Source organism: Vanessa atalanta, chromosome 15 (assembly GCF_905147765.1).
Source record: "Vanessa atalanta chromosome 15, ilVanAtal1.2, whole genome shotgun sequence".
Lineage (NCBI taxonomy): Eukaryota > Metazoa > Arthropoda > Insecta > Lepidoptera > Nymphalidae > Vanessa > Vanessa atalanta.
This window is the reverse complement of record NC_061885.1, coordinates 4,088,216-4,105,163: the sequence shown is the minus strand read 5'-3', so window position 1 is coordinate 4,105,163 and position 16,948 is coordinate 4,088,216. Positions and strand designations below refer to the sequence as shown.

General features: G+C 32.1%; 1 protein-coding gene across 2 annotated transcripts in view; it reads right to left on the bottom strand.

Annotated features, from left to right (window-relative positions):
* Positions 1 to 16,400, bottom strand: part of LOC125069561 — a 32,224-nt gene extending 15,824 nt beyond the window's left edge. For both annotated transcript variants that reach the window (XM_047679082.1, XM_047679083.1), the window contains exon 1: positions 16,084 to 16,400. In XM_047679082.1, the coding sequence (XP_047535038.1) occupies positions 16,084 to 16,160 (77 nt within the window). In that variant the 5' untranslated portion in view covers positions 16,161 to 16,400. The remainder of the gene's footprint in view (positions 1 to 16,083) is intronic.
* Between the last annotated feature and the right edge of the window lie 548 nt (positions 16,401 to 16,948).

Below are 16,948 nucleotides of genomic sequence, written 5' to 3'. Positions count from 1 at the left end.
GACGGATTGATATGTGATGGTTTCGTATTTTTATCGAAATCACTAAACCTATGGGGTAAATTTAACAAAAACACAAATTGTTTAAAGTTGTTTGAACTGCTTCTTCGATAATAATAATATTTGATATATGAAATAATCAGCCAGTAAGAGATAAGATTCTAATAACATTAAGCAAATAAACATGAAACTAAATGATTCATACATGCCGCAATAAATAATCCATTGCATAGCAGAGTTTTGGCACCGACCCAATCGCAGGTAAATTACTTCCGGGAGTAGTCGTTTTGGTGGCAACGACAGATACATAATAAAGTTCTTTCAATAGTAGAATGCTAGTCTTGACTTTCGTTGTGTGCGACAAATATGTGCCTGTAGCGATCATATTACAATGAATTTTAAACAATACAAACGCTACAGTATTTCTAGGAATCACTTAAGATTTAAAACTTCAGTCGAATCCTCATAATATATCGTTCCTGACAGGGAGACTTAGCTCCGCGCATTCGCGGTCAGAAAAGTCAGACAACTAACTGATGTTGATACTGCTTGATTAGTATACTTTTGGGGTAACGCTGCGGATGTTGAAACAATTTTCATACTGCAAAAAGCAGCTTTTAGGTCTATTTATAATCTTATTATATTATATTTTTTATCATCATGAAATTATTAATTGTTAATTTACGCAAACAATATTGAATTATTGATGATTATGAATTAATGTACAATTGATGTGATCAAAAATGTTTTTTGTATTACAATATCTCTTGTATTATCTATTTATCTCACAAAATTGTATCCATCGTAAATCTGAAACTCATTAATAACCTATAAATCATTTCGCATTTATCTGTCATTTATATAAAAGATTAGCTATCCGTCCCGGTTCCACATTGGTAGAATAGGAGTCTATACAAAACGTCTAAAGTGAAGGATAAGCAATTACGCGGTTCTACGAAAAACATCTCTCCAAGGTTTTATCACAAACGGATGATTAGAGCGGAGGGAGAAAAACAAAAACATTATTTATTATTCATTAAGAAAATAATCACAATTCATTTTAAAGTAATAATCTATAATATTAATAGTTCACTATTGTTTTTTGCTAACAGATGATTCGTAACAAATCAGAGGTCGTTTATCTTTGCATCTAAACTAAATATTTGAAAGCGTACGTCGACAAGTATTGCGAATACGTTGCCAGCCTAATATATAAAGTTCAGTGAGCCAGCGTTCGTTGGCACCTGCCAGTAGCTAAACAGTTGGCTGATGTGTAAATCATATATTTACGTTCGTAGTTTTGCTACGGATTATTTCACTAAGTCGATTTCGTTCGAATCTGCTCTATATTTATCCTACATTTTATACAATGTCTGCATATACATATATATATTTGTATAACTTAAATATTATACTTAATGTAAATTATATGTGATATATTTTCTATTGAAAGAGTATAAATTAAGAAAGGCACCGTTCAGTAATGCAATTTTTAAATAAATGTTGTTTGTAATTTTTGTCATTCTTGTATTTCGTGGGTTCGAAATACAACCATTTTCTTTTACTATTAGGTGTATCTACAATAATATACGTTTCATTCCCCTCTTATTTTAGCAAATATTGAAATGTACTCAATTTGTGTATTGTACATGTTTTAATGTACCCAAAGATTAAACAATAATGATTATTAAATATATTTTTTTTATTTTCACAACCAGTCTTGAGGATAATAGATTACAAAAATGTACTCTAAATATTAATCTTTAATATAATGATATAATACGTAGAAATTTGTTAATAACTAAATGAAACGAACGATATGGGTTACTTGTGTGTACTTTTTTACGAAGATAGTTTATTAGATAAGATTTAATTAAATTGAAAAAAAAATATACAAGGCTGTATAGTGACAAACTCTTGTCTATCCGAAATTAGGCAAACGAAACAATTTGCCTACTTTGTGATAACGGCATAAAATTTACCATATTAGTCATTTCAATATTTATAATCTATATTTAATATTTTGTATTTATATAAAGTTAAAAGTTTTATTACTTTGAATGTAGCAACTTTAATTCCAAATAAATGATAAACTTTCTGGCTTCTCTGTGTTATATGATTATGTAATACAGTAAGTCTCGGTTCCGAAACAATAGCGATATTTGTCGATAGCACATGTACTCTACTACACTCGAAACAAACCTTTCAAGAATTACATTTTGAGGAAACACGAAATAGCATTGTTAACACTGAGTTCTCATTGCACTATAAATATTGTGGAAATACCTACAAATAAATCATCAAACTTTATGTGACTTATACACGTCATTATATTTTCTAAATTCGAATCTCATTGCGTTCTATAAAAGTAAATCAAAGTCATATTTGAGTTTACAAATTAAATGCTACAATCAAGATGTTTCATATGATTAATTTTAAGTATAATTTAATAGATGATTACAAGTTTGTTTAAAAATAATAAGCACACTATGCCTTAACAACATTATATACTTACAATTTATGATTTATTTAAAAATATAAGGTCGTATTAAAATCTGAAGTAAAACGTTTCATTAATGTTACGTGTACAGTCAATGTCATGCCTTAATTTTACTATTGCCGTTGGGTTTTTTCTTTAACTTTTACTTTATTACCATACTCTACAATGTTCTGTAGTAATTTATAAGAGCTAAGTACTAACTACTAAGTAACTATTTTAGTAACCAGTGGTTGACGCTAATTTATATTATTTATACTATAAATTTACTTTAGTAAATTGTTTGAAATCTTAATAAATTGGTGGTACGACTTTGTGCAAGCCTGTTCATCCACCACCTCCACCCATTCATCATATATTCTCCGCCAAGCAGTAATAGTTAATATTTTGTGTTTCAGTTTGAAGGGTAACTGAACCAGCGTAATTACATAGGAGGTTGGTGGCGCATTAGCAATGTAAGAATAATTATATTTTAAACGGCACGATATCAATGGGTAGTGTTGACCATTTACCAACAGATGTTCCATTTGCCAGTGCGCCACCAGTGCCAAAAAAAACTTATTAAAATATATAGTAAAGTAGAGTAATTATATAATATTTTTATTGAGTTAGTACAATTTTGATTCTGTGTTTGGAAACATAACTTATTCATATAATAATTTATGTCGTGGTTTGTCGTGGCTCACTTGGTGGATAGACTACCACCGCCCATGATTTCTGCAACACCGGGGGGCAACAGTAAAAAAAATACCACTTAAAGTGTTCTCCTGAAGAGGAAGCCCTTTGCCTAGTTTTTTTTTTTTTATTTAATATACAACATCCACGGGCTCACAGTTGCCCGTGCCTTTTTTTTACATTTTATTTTTATAAATTGTTGCGTTATTTTATATTTTTACTAAACATCAGCAGATCATGCCTAGTTGTTGAATATAAACAAGCTTTATCACATTATCTGATACAAGATTTAATTCAACTAAAAACGTAATAACGTTCGTATTCGTGGGTCAATTCTTGCAATAATTTAAATTACTTCTATTCTACTGGTTGAGCTGAAATTTTGTACACTTGGTACTGGTGACAACACAAATTAAAAGATTATTTGTCAAGATTTTGTGGAGACGTAATAAAGTTTTGTTTATGAACAAACTTTTATTAAAATTATTTTATTAAATTTTAATTTATGCTAACGGTTAGCACGTAATAAGTCAATGGAACTAGAACGTGTTTATAATCTTGGCAGTTGTTATCTAGAACCCTGCAACTAAACTATCAAGGCTTGATGATCTGATTAAAAAATGGCTCTCGTGAGTACATCTCGTCTCGACCTGTATAATGATTCAAGCATTATTACACTTTAATACGCCTATGGTGCCAGTATTCAGCGAATATCGCGTTAATAATCTATATATAAATTAATTAGGAAAAGATTACACAGTTTCAGTACCTTTTTCGTTCGTTGTGTTGTTTTTATAGGAATAAAAATCTTAAAATTTTTTTGGTAGATTAAAATGAGTCGCAGTAAAGTGCGGATCGTTCATTTAACTTTTTTTATCACAAAAAATGTTCTAATGACAACCGATTAAGATTACTTAAACATACAATTAAAATTAAATGACAACACCATTACATATAAATTTGTAAAGTTAAAAAAAGTGTGGATTAGTTTTTTTAATAACTATATTATTGTTAAAATATACGGTATTTTATGTTAAGGTCACATATGCTTATTTATGCCAATTCCATTCACTGGAGTAAAGACAAGTGGATTCGTATATCGATATGTAAATCTATGGTTTATTTATCTTCTTTATTTCCATCGAAGTATAGAAAGTGCATCGCAGGTACCTACTTATATTTTGGATCAAACTTGAATATGTTTAAGAAAATTCTTTGTTTTGTAACGTATATATATCTAAATTTAAAAATTCTGAAAGCATTATGGTAATACTATATGGTATGGTAATGGTAACAAAATTCATACTTATTCCTGTTTTCAAAAACGTTACCATGTCGGAGAAAAAAACGAATTATTTTTCGCTTTCGTACAGAATATAGATTAGATATCTATTAAATAAAAGCTTAAATAGAACTATTTTTATTTAAGTTCTGTCTTTCTCATTTCAAAATTCCAGAAGGAATATTTAAAATAAAAATATTAAAAAATATATTTCGTTATTTTATCTCCGCAGGAACATTTTGGTGTAAATTTTAGATTTTTAGTCTTATGATATTTTTCTCAGCTTGTAATTTTTTATTACCAGTCACAGTCAGCATCAAAATTCCAATTTTATTTCGACGCTATTTTGTTTCTGGATTATTATTTGATAATTAAAAATAGAACCTATCTTACTTAAGTATTGTACTTATAAGATTATAATATAATATTTTTGATTTCAGGTGCCGCTGACAATTTTGCTTGATAAATTAAATTTATTAAGGTTAGATGCACGGAACCACCGTGTAAATTGAATTCGCGTAAATTGAAGTGAGATTTATATTGCGGAAGAGTTTCCCAGATTTATAATATTGAAAATATTATCGTTCAATTTTATACAAAATTCAATCAAAAATTTTAATATAAATGTTATATTAGTGTCAAACTTTTTCATGCTTTCATCATTGCACTGTTAAGTAAAAGCTCGTACATATTCCACGGCTGGGCAAAGTAGTTTTTCCTCTTAAGGGTTGAGACTTGACAATTTGTTTTGTTTTGTTTGGTTACCTCACAATGTTTTTCATCACCAAAACAGTATGTATGTAGTTACGATGATTCTATTCACTACTCCATCACACCACAGACAGACAGATAACTAAAAAGTAGATAATAAATCCAAAAAAGACAAAATATTTCAATATCATCATCGAACGTTTTGGACATAATTTCATAGAAGAAAAATGATATTACGTAAATAGAAAAGTCTAAAAAGTGTTCTTGATAAAACTTTTATTCATTTGAATTATATTTCATATAACTGGCAACCTGACGATTTAAAAGGGGCATTTGTCACGTGTATATTAAAAGAGAATTCATATCGAATACAAGGGTCAATTTACACAGCCCATGTTTACCCCATGTCAAACAGCCCAATCTAGTCCCTGTTTCCGGTCCCCACGTTCAAAGTGACTCACCCATCGTCCATGGAACCATTTCACTAATAGCCCCTCGCTGCAAACTGTGCGAAAACATTCTGTTTTCGCCTCACTTCGCAAATTAACTAATTAGGTAGGAAATAATTAAATGTAATGTGTTATTTCTTAATTTTGTAACAAGGAAGTATGGTTATCATTTTGAATTATTCTAATTCTAATTTGAATTATGTCAATGGAGCGTTTTCAGCAGACCTATTCTGTTACTGTGAGAATTAACTTCGTAAGTCTCATACATTACGGTTATATAATATTTTGCTTCCTTATAATGTCGCATAAAACACTAATACTTTCGTGTATAAATTATAACATCACGAACTACATTTCTTTTACGGGTAACACTGGCGAAGTTCAATCTTAATTGAGCAGCATGCCTAGAAAGGCCTCCTTAGTTACTATATTTAATATAAAAGACAATGATATAGTAACTACTACTAGTTGCTAAATTAAATAAAGTTTTACAAAGAACATAGGTACACACACACACACACACATCAGGCCGCATTCGTCCACTGCTGGACATAGGCCTCTCCAAATGCACGCCACTGTAACATAGGTACAACATACTTAAAATAATTTTCTCGATTACCCTTATTAAAAATATAAAACTTTATATTTTTATTTACGTTGTTTAATGATTGCTATATAAATAGATCAGTTGTTTTTACAGTCGGCGTCTGTTGTAAAGTCGAGGTAAAACTATTTAAATATGAACAATGAACATCGATTCCGAAAATAATTTCTTTTTGTATGAATTTATTTCTGTATAATGAGTGTCTTTTGACAGACAAGGTCGATACCACCCGACAAACTGAACTACAAAACCCACTTTACATTTTACAGACGTTTAATAACTGCTTATTTTATATTCGTTCATTCGAATATAAAAATGTATTTATATTCGACTTTTATCGAAATAATCGCACGCGAGTAGCGATTAGCGATAGCGATAGTGATCGAAAGTGACAAAGATCCTTCTTCTTTTTTATGAAATGTTACAATAATATCTACATTCAAAGGGGCGTCACAGTGGATATTTAAATAAAATTACCATTCAATATCCATCGTATCTTCTACATCGCACGTGACATTGGCGAAATAATCTGTGACAAATCCTCTTGGCACAAATAAAAGCCTGAATAAAAAAAATAAAATAATAATAATAATAATAATTGGTTGTTAGAAATGGAGAAATAATTTCAAAAAAATAATTATAAAGATCTATTTATCATATAGCAGTGAATATTTGCATTTTGGAAAACAGGATTTCGCCTATATAGTGTAGGCTTGTTTCGCAAAAATACGTTCTTTTTCTGTTTCTTAAATATAATATTTTATAGAACAGAGATCAAGCGTCTGACCAATGACTTTACATAATAGCCGAGACAGGGCAATGTATAGCTATCTCTGAGATGTTACAAGAATTTCTTTACAGAAAAATCCAATAATTCTCGTGATCTACGGTTGAACAGATAAGCCATTAAAGCAACGAGACAGTTTCTACTAACTAGTAATGTTAAAAATTATTTACACTTAAAAACATAAATTATGATATGATACTATTTTTACAATATATTTTAAAAACACATGACATTAAATAATAAGAAATAAAGCTTATTTATATATCTCTGCAACATTCATAGCAGCATAATAAAGTTATACAACATATTTATATGATAATAAAGATTATATAAATAACAATTAATAGACTAGGTGTAGCCTGCAACCTGGAACGTAACCTATAATGTCGGGGTTGGGGGAATCAATAGATGGGTGTAACCAATTAGGAGCTACAAGTCTAATCAAGTAAACAGCGGAAATCAGGGGCTGAAAGTGAATTAGCGACTAGCGCCCATTGAAATATGTTTCGATTTTATAAAGAGAACTTCGAAACTGAAAATAATTTATATCAAAATTAAATTTGGGAGACAGAGTTGGCTAAGTGGCTAAAACACGAATATCTTAATAGAAGTAGCCCACGGAAACAGAAATAAAAGTTATTAAGATTTACAAGAGCCGAGATGGCCCAGTGGTTAGAACGCGTGCATCTTAACCGATGATTTCGGGTTCAAACCCAGGCAGGCACCACTGAAATTTCATGTGCTTAATTTGTGTTTATAATACATCTTGTGCTCGGCGGTGAAGGAAAACATCGTGAGGAAACCTGCATGTGTCTAATTTCAACGAAATTCAGCCACATGTGTATTCCGCCAACCCGCATTGGAGCAGCGTGGTGGAATATGCTCCAAACCTTCTCCTCAAAGGGAGAGGAGGCCTTTATCCCAGCAGTGGGACATTTACGGGCTGCTTATGTTATGTTATGTAAGATTTACAAAAACAATGTTATTTAATAAAGAAATTAGTGTTAAATTACTAACAGTATTTAAAACGGGATATTTACCATGTTTTTTATTTTTATTTGGTGGAGCTCGATATTTCGACATTATCTACGAATGTCTTGTTCACGAGAGTAACCAGAGACTTCACCAGTCTCCACAAAATAAAAATAAAAAACATGATAAATTTCCCGTTTTAAATACTGATAGTAATAAAAATAACCATGTTAATTTAAAATCTTATATAGTGTTAAATGTCTTTAAAATTATATAAAAAATTTCAGTAACCAAAAAGCACTAAACAAATGTTATTATAACAATTGTGTACTCTATTTATTCTTAATAATTTAGAATCGTTTATTTAATTTGTGTTCATAGTTATGGATCTCGTGCTCGGAAGTGAACGAAAATATTTAATAAAACTATGTGCCACCATGTGTCACCAATTTTCTCCACTTAATGAGAGTCTTAGTAGAGTAGTAGCATTTACAAACGGTTACTATAAATTAAGCTTCAGTTATAAATGAAAAAGTTGTAACATAAGTGGAACTAAATAAAATAGTTGGAATTCGTTTCAAAGTATCAAATATCACATGACTGAGTCTACATTTTTTTTGTTATTATTAATTATTTGGTGCTTAAAACATAGTTTGTTAATTTTGACGTGTTGATTTTTTTATGATATTTCGTGTGACTAATTCATGCCGTAGGTTTTGCGTGATAGCGTGACAATGAAAAACTCACACATGAATATTGTAAGGGTTTGAAATGACTAAGTACTATTTCGTTAAAGTTATTAACTGTGAACTCCTTGACTGTAGTCAACTGCGAAACTTTGCTTAAAATGTTGCATCATATCATTCCTCTGTATTATCTTGAGTTCTTCCTCGTTGATAAACTGACAAGCTTTTGGGACTACAAATCCCGAGGTCCTGAATTCGAGATCGGAGCTTGTAAGGTGATAGTCATACAATTTATGATTATAAAGAAACAGAAATCCACTTGTATTTGCAAATAAATTTGCACGATGTTATGAATAATACGTTCTGCGCAGTTGGCTTGTCTCTCTTGAGAATAGTCGTTGGGGTCGAAATAGAATAGGAACTCATCGTGACTACCATAACCGGCGCCATCATCGCCATGAATTAATCAATACCTTTGATATCACTACCATCAAATATATGTATTTTATATTTGAAAAACTATGTTCCCCTACATGACAGCATGTGCAAGATATGCAAATTTCCATGATAATCGGTTGAGTATTTAAGACTTAATAGCAAACAGATAAACAAACTCACTTTCGCTTTTATAATATTAATAAGGTTTCATACCTCGTTCTCGCGACTGAACTCTTTTCCTTCTTTGATTATAAGAGTGCGGGATTACGGAGGCTATAATATGCCCTGCGTATTTGTTTAGTCTCCTTAAGATTGAAGAAGTATGTAGAGGAAGCTTATAGACCTAATATATATAATCTACAAACAATCTTTAAAAAATGTGTTTCAAAAAGTTTGTAGGTATAACGTACACATATATGCTTTTCACGTGATGCTAATCATGGGATATAAAATATTAAGTGATATCTTTTGTGCTGCTAATGACTCTAGCTGACTCACCTACCAAGCTATAACGACAACACAAAGATATTACGGCGGAAATACTGATGATAAGGTGATACTTTCAGGCGTATGTGCACAATTCCTTAACGTGTATGGATATTCCAAGTGTGTAAACGGGGCCCAAGATTTTTTTTTTATGGAGAATTAGTTGTCGCCTGCGGCTTCCCTTACGCTTATAGCGTCGGTGGTCAAGTGCTAGGCATTAAAATAGTAGCTCTTGTCCTTTCAAACAAGCTTGAGCCCCTAGCTCAAATTGCTTCATATAAAATTTTATCAAATTCGATTCATTAGTTTCGTTTTACGACGAAACGGGTTGTAGACAGATAGACAGTTACTTTCGAATTTATAATATTATTATAGATTATAGATGAACTTAAGATTGTAAAAGTCAAGTAACGGCGTACAACGGTATCAATAGGCCAGTATTGGCCTCTTTTCCGTTTAAGGAGAAGGCTTTGAGTTTAGTACACAGCAGTGCTCCAATGCGGGTTTGTGCATATATGGAAGATTATCATCCGATACATGTGTGATCATGATGTGTTTTTTCATCGCCGAGCGAAAGATCAATTATAAGACAAAATAGCGCATCAAAATTGAATGCTACTCGCATTGATAACTAATAAAGAAAAAATATATTTATGTATTACAAATATTAGTGTAAGTAATTATTTAAAAAAACAAGTGATCTTATAATTTACTTAGTGATTGGGTGTTCGCCGGGTTTTGGATTTGTGTTTTTGGCTAATTCCCGTGTTTTAACCACTGTGCATATTGGACTCTTTAATAGTATACAAATCCGAAACGGAATTATGATTTTACTTGTGAACAAGTTAATAACTAATACTAACAGACTGCTCGAAACAAATGTATTTTAAATAAACTAGCTAGGATATGAGTTTGCAGTGAAATTTTTCGAAGGTGAAATTATTAGCACTGGTTTTTATTTAATTGTTTTTTTTTTTCTAAAGTAAATATATCGCCACAGATTCTTGTCTTCGCTTCGTCGCACCGATTCTAATATTTTTATTACTTTTTTTTTCAGTAAACATTACGATCGAAATCTTTAATTTGCATATAGCTGAAAATCTTATTGAATTATAATGTTTGCCTAATATACGTATTTTTAATTTTATATACGTATATTATTATACCATGAGAAGCGATAGAGTTCAGCCTAGCCTCCACATTAATCAATCTGCCTCAAATTAATAATAATAATAAAATTTGACTCAGTCACTCCTTTATGATTACAATTTCGTCAAGAGCTTTACGGGATTTGTAGGTTTTGAGCAAGCTCGTTTGGGTTGGGTCTCAACTTGGTTGAGATTATATTCTACCACTAAATGTTTCGTTTTAAAGCGAATGAGCCAAATAATTGCAGGCGTAAGGAAATATCATCTTTGTCCCATGATTTGACGGCGCATTGACAGCGATAGATAATTCATAATACTCTTTATGTTGTCAATTTATTGTGCCTGTAGCGGTAGTTATCACTTAACAGCTGGTTGATTTACTCGTGCTTGTTTGCAAGCCTTCTTGCAATTCTTACGTATATTTTAATTTATTTGGGATAATATTTTAATATTGTGTACAATATTTAGATAAATATGAAGTTCTGAAACGTTTTGTAAAATGAAGTAAGAACGTACAGAATGAGTCCACAGAGCAAGAGAGTTATGTTTTACATATCAGCTTAAAAACTGTAGGATGTTTGATATTGACTAAAAATTATAGGAAGGTTCTCTGAACTGCCGAAGAGCCTGAGAGGCTTCCGCTGATTTTTAGTGGGTATTTCGGTGTACTAGGGCGAGTCCCAAATATCCCCCTCCCCAATTTTGTACGGGAATGCGTAATGCGTTTTTTATCAGCGAGAGAAGCATATACCAACTCGCTTCAGAAATAAAACTATTTACTACTAATAAAATTATATGTAACTCTGTCTGTTTGTCAGTTGCCCTTTTATGACATAGAACAACCTTAAATGCAAACGAAGACGCGGGCGACAACTAATTTTATAAAACACAACGAATCTTCAAACGAATACCTTGAAATCTTTATTAAAGCTCACTTGGCTCTGTGTAGCTCATTCAAGCTTTCACAAACCCTAATGAATCAAGCATGTCAACTTGGAACCTATCACGAATTAACGTAATGCCACCTATTAGTTTGGAATGTGGACTCTACTGCCAACCAACGGGAAATTCATCATTTCTCTTTATTATTGCATATATAATGCATGTTATAATAATTACTCTATGCATTTTCAGTCGCGTTATATTTGCGTGCTCGATGCAATTCGCCATATTAGTTGAATTTTATCGTTATCGCTCCGCTTTTCGAGCTCGCAATATGAAGCTATATGGCTTGTAAATTTCCTCATTAAATCTATATTATATTATCTATATATATTAAAGCGAAATAGCACTCACTGATTAATCAGGAAATCTCAGAAACTATAACACCTACAAACTTGACTTTTGGTAGGTAGGTTCCTTATGAGCCACATCCGCTAAGAACGGATGTTACGAAACTCCACACCTAAAGGGGTAAAATGGGAGTTTGTATTATAGTCCTATTTTTTTTAAGTAAGAGACTTGAAATTTAAAATGTATGCTCTCTAAATGGTGTGGAGGTGTACTAATAATGTATCTTTAGAAATCACACCCCTTTTGGGGCTACAACCGGTGATGGTTGTTTTTCACAGCTAGTAGGCTATATAATGAAAAAAGTTTTGTGACTAATCGAACTATTGAACTATTGTCCTTATGCAGTATCACGTCCAAACATATAAAATCTCTAGATTTACGAAATAACTAGCTGTTCCGCGCGGAAACCCGCGTTAAACGTTACTTCTTCTAGACCTAGTCGTGATAAATCTATATTAAATATAAATGTGAAAGTAACTCTGTCTGTCTGTCTGTCACCATTTCACTACCGAACTAATGATCTGAATTTGATGAAATTTGGTTTGAAGCAAAAACTTGAACTCCAAGAAAGAGCATCCTTACAAATTGAACTCCAAGGAAGAACATATTTTATTGTCTTACACATGATAACCAACCCCTGAAACGTGAGCGAAGCCACGGGCGACAAGTAGTGTTCAATAAAGGCAAAACGATATCTAATGCTAACATGATTTTTCTAATCGAACGTTAGAGCCTTATTTCAGCACGTAAAGACAACTTGGATTATTTATTATAAAGATTAGCAATTAGGCCACCTGCTGGTATGTGGTCACCACCACCCATAGACATTAGCGCTGTAAGAAATATTAACCATTCCTTACATCCCTAACGAGCCACCAACCTTGAGAGCTCAGATGTCATGACCCTTGGGCCTCTAAACAACGATATTAAACCTGCGGTCTACTGCCAACCAGCAATAAAATATATTATTATATATGATGAGGTACCTACCTAGACGACTTGCACAAAACTCTACCTTCTTTTTCACGTTGTACCTTTATATATTACAAGCTACTCCGCGCGGTTTCGCTCGCGTCAGACGTTCCTGTCACCGTGGTCGTAGCGTGATATATACTTTATAAACTTTCACATAAAAACTAAGATTATTGCGTTGAAACAAAAAAAAAAAATACAAACAAACAAACTTAATTTATAATGACTGTATAGATATAGCCAAAATGAAATTTACAAAGATGTCATGCGTGTAAATGCTAAGAGTTTATACCTGTATGTAGGCATATTTTGTTAGTTTAAATTTGTCTTTACGCGATGTTATGTCATAAGTATATATTTAATTATTTATGTATCGAAAGAATAAAACAATACATTATTGTGACCGATCCTTTTGTAATATTCTTAACATAGCGTAATAAAATGGTGCCCGAAGGCTTGTCAACTGGCATCGGCAGCCCTGCTCACTGCCATGAATTATTTATAACCGTAGAAAAATCCACTCAAATCATGGCTGTAATTCAATTTCTATAAACGATGATGTTCATGTCAACGTAAACAAAGTTGGAAAATTATAATAAGAATTTTCAGTAGTAGTTTTCTTATACCTTGTCTTATTTAATTAAAATCTTACATTCACATCGAGCTTCCAATTCCTGGATTCTAATAATTATATATTTAATTTTTTTTATTAGGTCCGCTTTATATGTAAACTTAAACTGCGACGCTTTCCTAGTCGGACATGAAAACAGTTGAATATATTGAAAATATAAATAAGGGCATCAAAAAAAAAAAATCGTCAACGTCGCTAGACTATACTAATATCAGAAAAAGTAAAATTTGTTTTTTTGTATGACCCTACATAATCTCCGTAACCAATAACCCATTCCTATTTTTTTACCACTGGTAGAAAGTTATATTATTCCTGAGTGCTATGTGATGTTATATTTATATTATATCGTTATATTTATTAATATACCAATAATTTGTATCCGTGCGAAGCTGGGGCGGCAAGTTAGTATGGGATAAGAATTCTTGGAAGTCATGTTGAAAAGGGCCAAAATAACTTAACGAAATTTAAAATTGTTATCTATTCGCGGCTACTTGTACGTATATCTTTTAACAAATGAAGCCATATGGCGACAATAACTTAATTACCAATGGATATCCGCATGTATTTGAGTCAAAATTTATGTCATATAAACCTACATAAGCATTTTTCCACCCAACACTTAGACGGTTTTGGACCAGCAATATATTATGCTTCGGTCATCATGATTAATGGTATCATTAAAAAAAAAAATCTATTTCATACTTATTATAATATTTATAACAATGTAATTATAAACGTTATTGTTTTTAACAAATATTGAAGTAATACGACTGATTATCCATGTGTCGCATTAAGAATAGCTTGTATTTTATTGATACACAAATATATATTATTTAATGAAATTTATGAATTTAAAAATATCTTAAGAACAGTTTGTTACTGGCAACTATTAAAAAAATATTAATAAGTTTGCTAAAAATATAAACGAAATCTCGTTAAAACTAATATACTACAAGTTGAACGATCCCCTGCGGGTAGATCTTAACTAGTTGTGGCAGTTGACGTCATAACTGTTGAGAACAGTGCAACGAAGCAAAAGTAGTTAAAAGTTAATACTAGGACTATTCTTGAGATAAAGTTTTTTCATATTTGACTTTTGTTATGTATACAGCCTACACATTAGTACTTAGTTCTTATATGTAGCAATTATATATAGATATATATTATATTAAAGAAATTTAAATTAAAATGTTTACTGTCTTCAAAAATGTTGACACATTTGAAAACCAAAATTAATATAATTATAATTAATTATTTTATATTCTAATCTCTACTAATTTTTTTTATCGGATGTGCCATGGCACCTGGCGTTAGACATACTTACCCTTATCATAAATATAATTATATTATTTTTATTGAATACATTAAAGGTATCATTTAATATAAAAAAAAATGATTACTTTTCTTACGCATTGCATGATTTTTTATTGGAATTTGTTCTAAGAAATTTGAATTGATAATAATTCACATGAACGGTCTTAAAATTATATAAATTTGTAATTAAAATAATAGTAAATTTATAGCATTCAATAAAAATTAAGAGTAACTCAATCATAATCTGTGGCCAGTAATCGAGTCCGAACCGGTAGCTTTAAAATAATATAAATCCTAAATTAAATGACATGATATAAAAGTACACTAATTTGAATTAAGAATATTTTGTTTCTTTTTTGGTATATGTTTTTTTTTTTATTGATTGGTATAAATTTTGTTTATGGCAATTATGAGTGACAGCTTTTAAAGCCGTTTTATGTATTAATTTTTAATGTTTGCAATATTAAGTTATGCTTAAAATACAGACCTGAATTTGAATAGGTTGGTAATTATACATATTTCAATGAAATCTTGGTCTCATTATCTTCCTTTGGAAATCTTCAGGTATGTCAGGATTGTATTGTATTTATTACGGTGCTCGTACTTCATTATGTAACTTCTAACTAGGTTGACGTCACTTATCCATCACAAGTGTCATCTATGATATTATTTTACAAAAGACGATAAGATTTTCAAAACGATTTTATGACTATACATATAGATATTTTATGTACAGCTTTGGTCTGCCTTTTAATTGTCACTTTCTTAGGTGCTAAGATAATATTTTAGAGCGAGAGCGAAGTTGTAGAAATACTTAATAGTTTACATATTTATTTCTTAAAAATAATAAGGTATGCAACCTTCTTGCTATTTAAAACGCAATGTTAGAAATAAAATGATGTTATAAAAACCTATTAGTATTGAATGTTTTATAATTTTATATATTTATGCGAGTAAATGATTAAAAGAAATATCAGAATCTTTTCTAATTGGTACTCCATTCTAAAAATAATATATAGCTGAAGTCTTGTTTGAAAGGTAAAAATCAAATCAGATTCTTATCAATCATTATCTATCATACGCAAAACTAAGTAGTTCAGCTGTTAGTGTCAGGTTAGCAGTATTAATAAGTCGAACTTACCCTCTCTGAAAGAGATCGACATTGTAGAACTTGTAAAGTTCCACGGAGAACTCGAAGGTGGCCTGCAGGTCGCTCATGGTTCGAGTGAGGAGGCGCGGGCGCGGGCGGCGCGGCGCGCCATGCCGCGGCCGCTAGCAGCCCGAACGCACCGGCCGGAGCCCTACGGGTCTCACGGGGTGCATTCTCCGCACAACTCACCGCATCAGCTTTCGCACAGCACAGCAACACAAGACCACACCCCGCAAACAATCGCGGCCCGGGCGCGGTCCGAATATCGCCGCGAAAATAGCGACACACGGCGGCAACGACGAGCGTGCGGCCCACAGTGCGGGAAACGGGAATTCATTTTTTAGTGGGCTCGAGTGCGCATGCGCGCCGCGGAGCGCCGTCGCGCGTCGTCGTGCCGCGGCGTCGAGCCGGCCTGCAGTAGTGCGCGTCGCCTGCCTACCTAGACAGGTGCGCTCGCAATAAACGCTAATCCGCACTCGACGATGCTATGAAACACTTTCAGAGATATGTCGCGTGGTAATGCGGAGGGATTACCTCCCGTGGGAGGAGGCTTTAAAGGTCAGGGGGCGGCCGCGTGCGCCACCGGGCTCGCCGACGTTAACCTTTGCCGCACTCGCCGATAACGGGAGTACGATGTACGTGGATGACGTTATTATAAGAGGATGTGATTTTTTAACAAAATGTTTCTAAAACAGATCGAAAATCATACATTGAGATGCAAAGCAAATCAATACAATAATATAAAGCAATTTATGACCTCTGTAATTAATAAAGTAACAAATAACATAATATAGTATAATTATTCAAAAATAAGTAGGTACGCGGGAGAACATGCAAATGAATATGCTAAGAATTT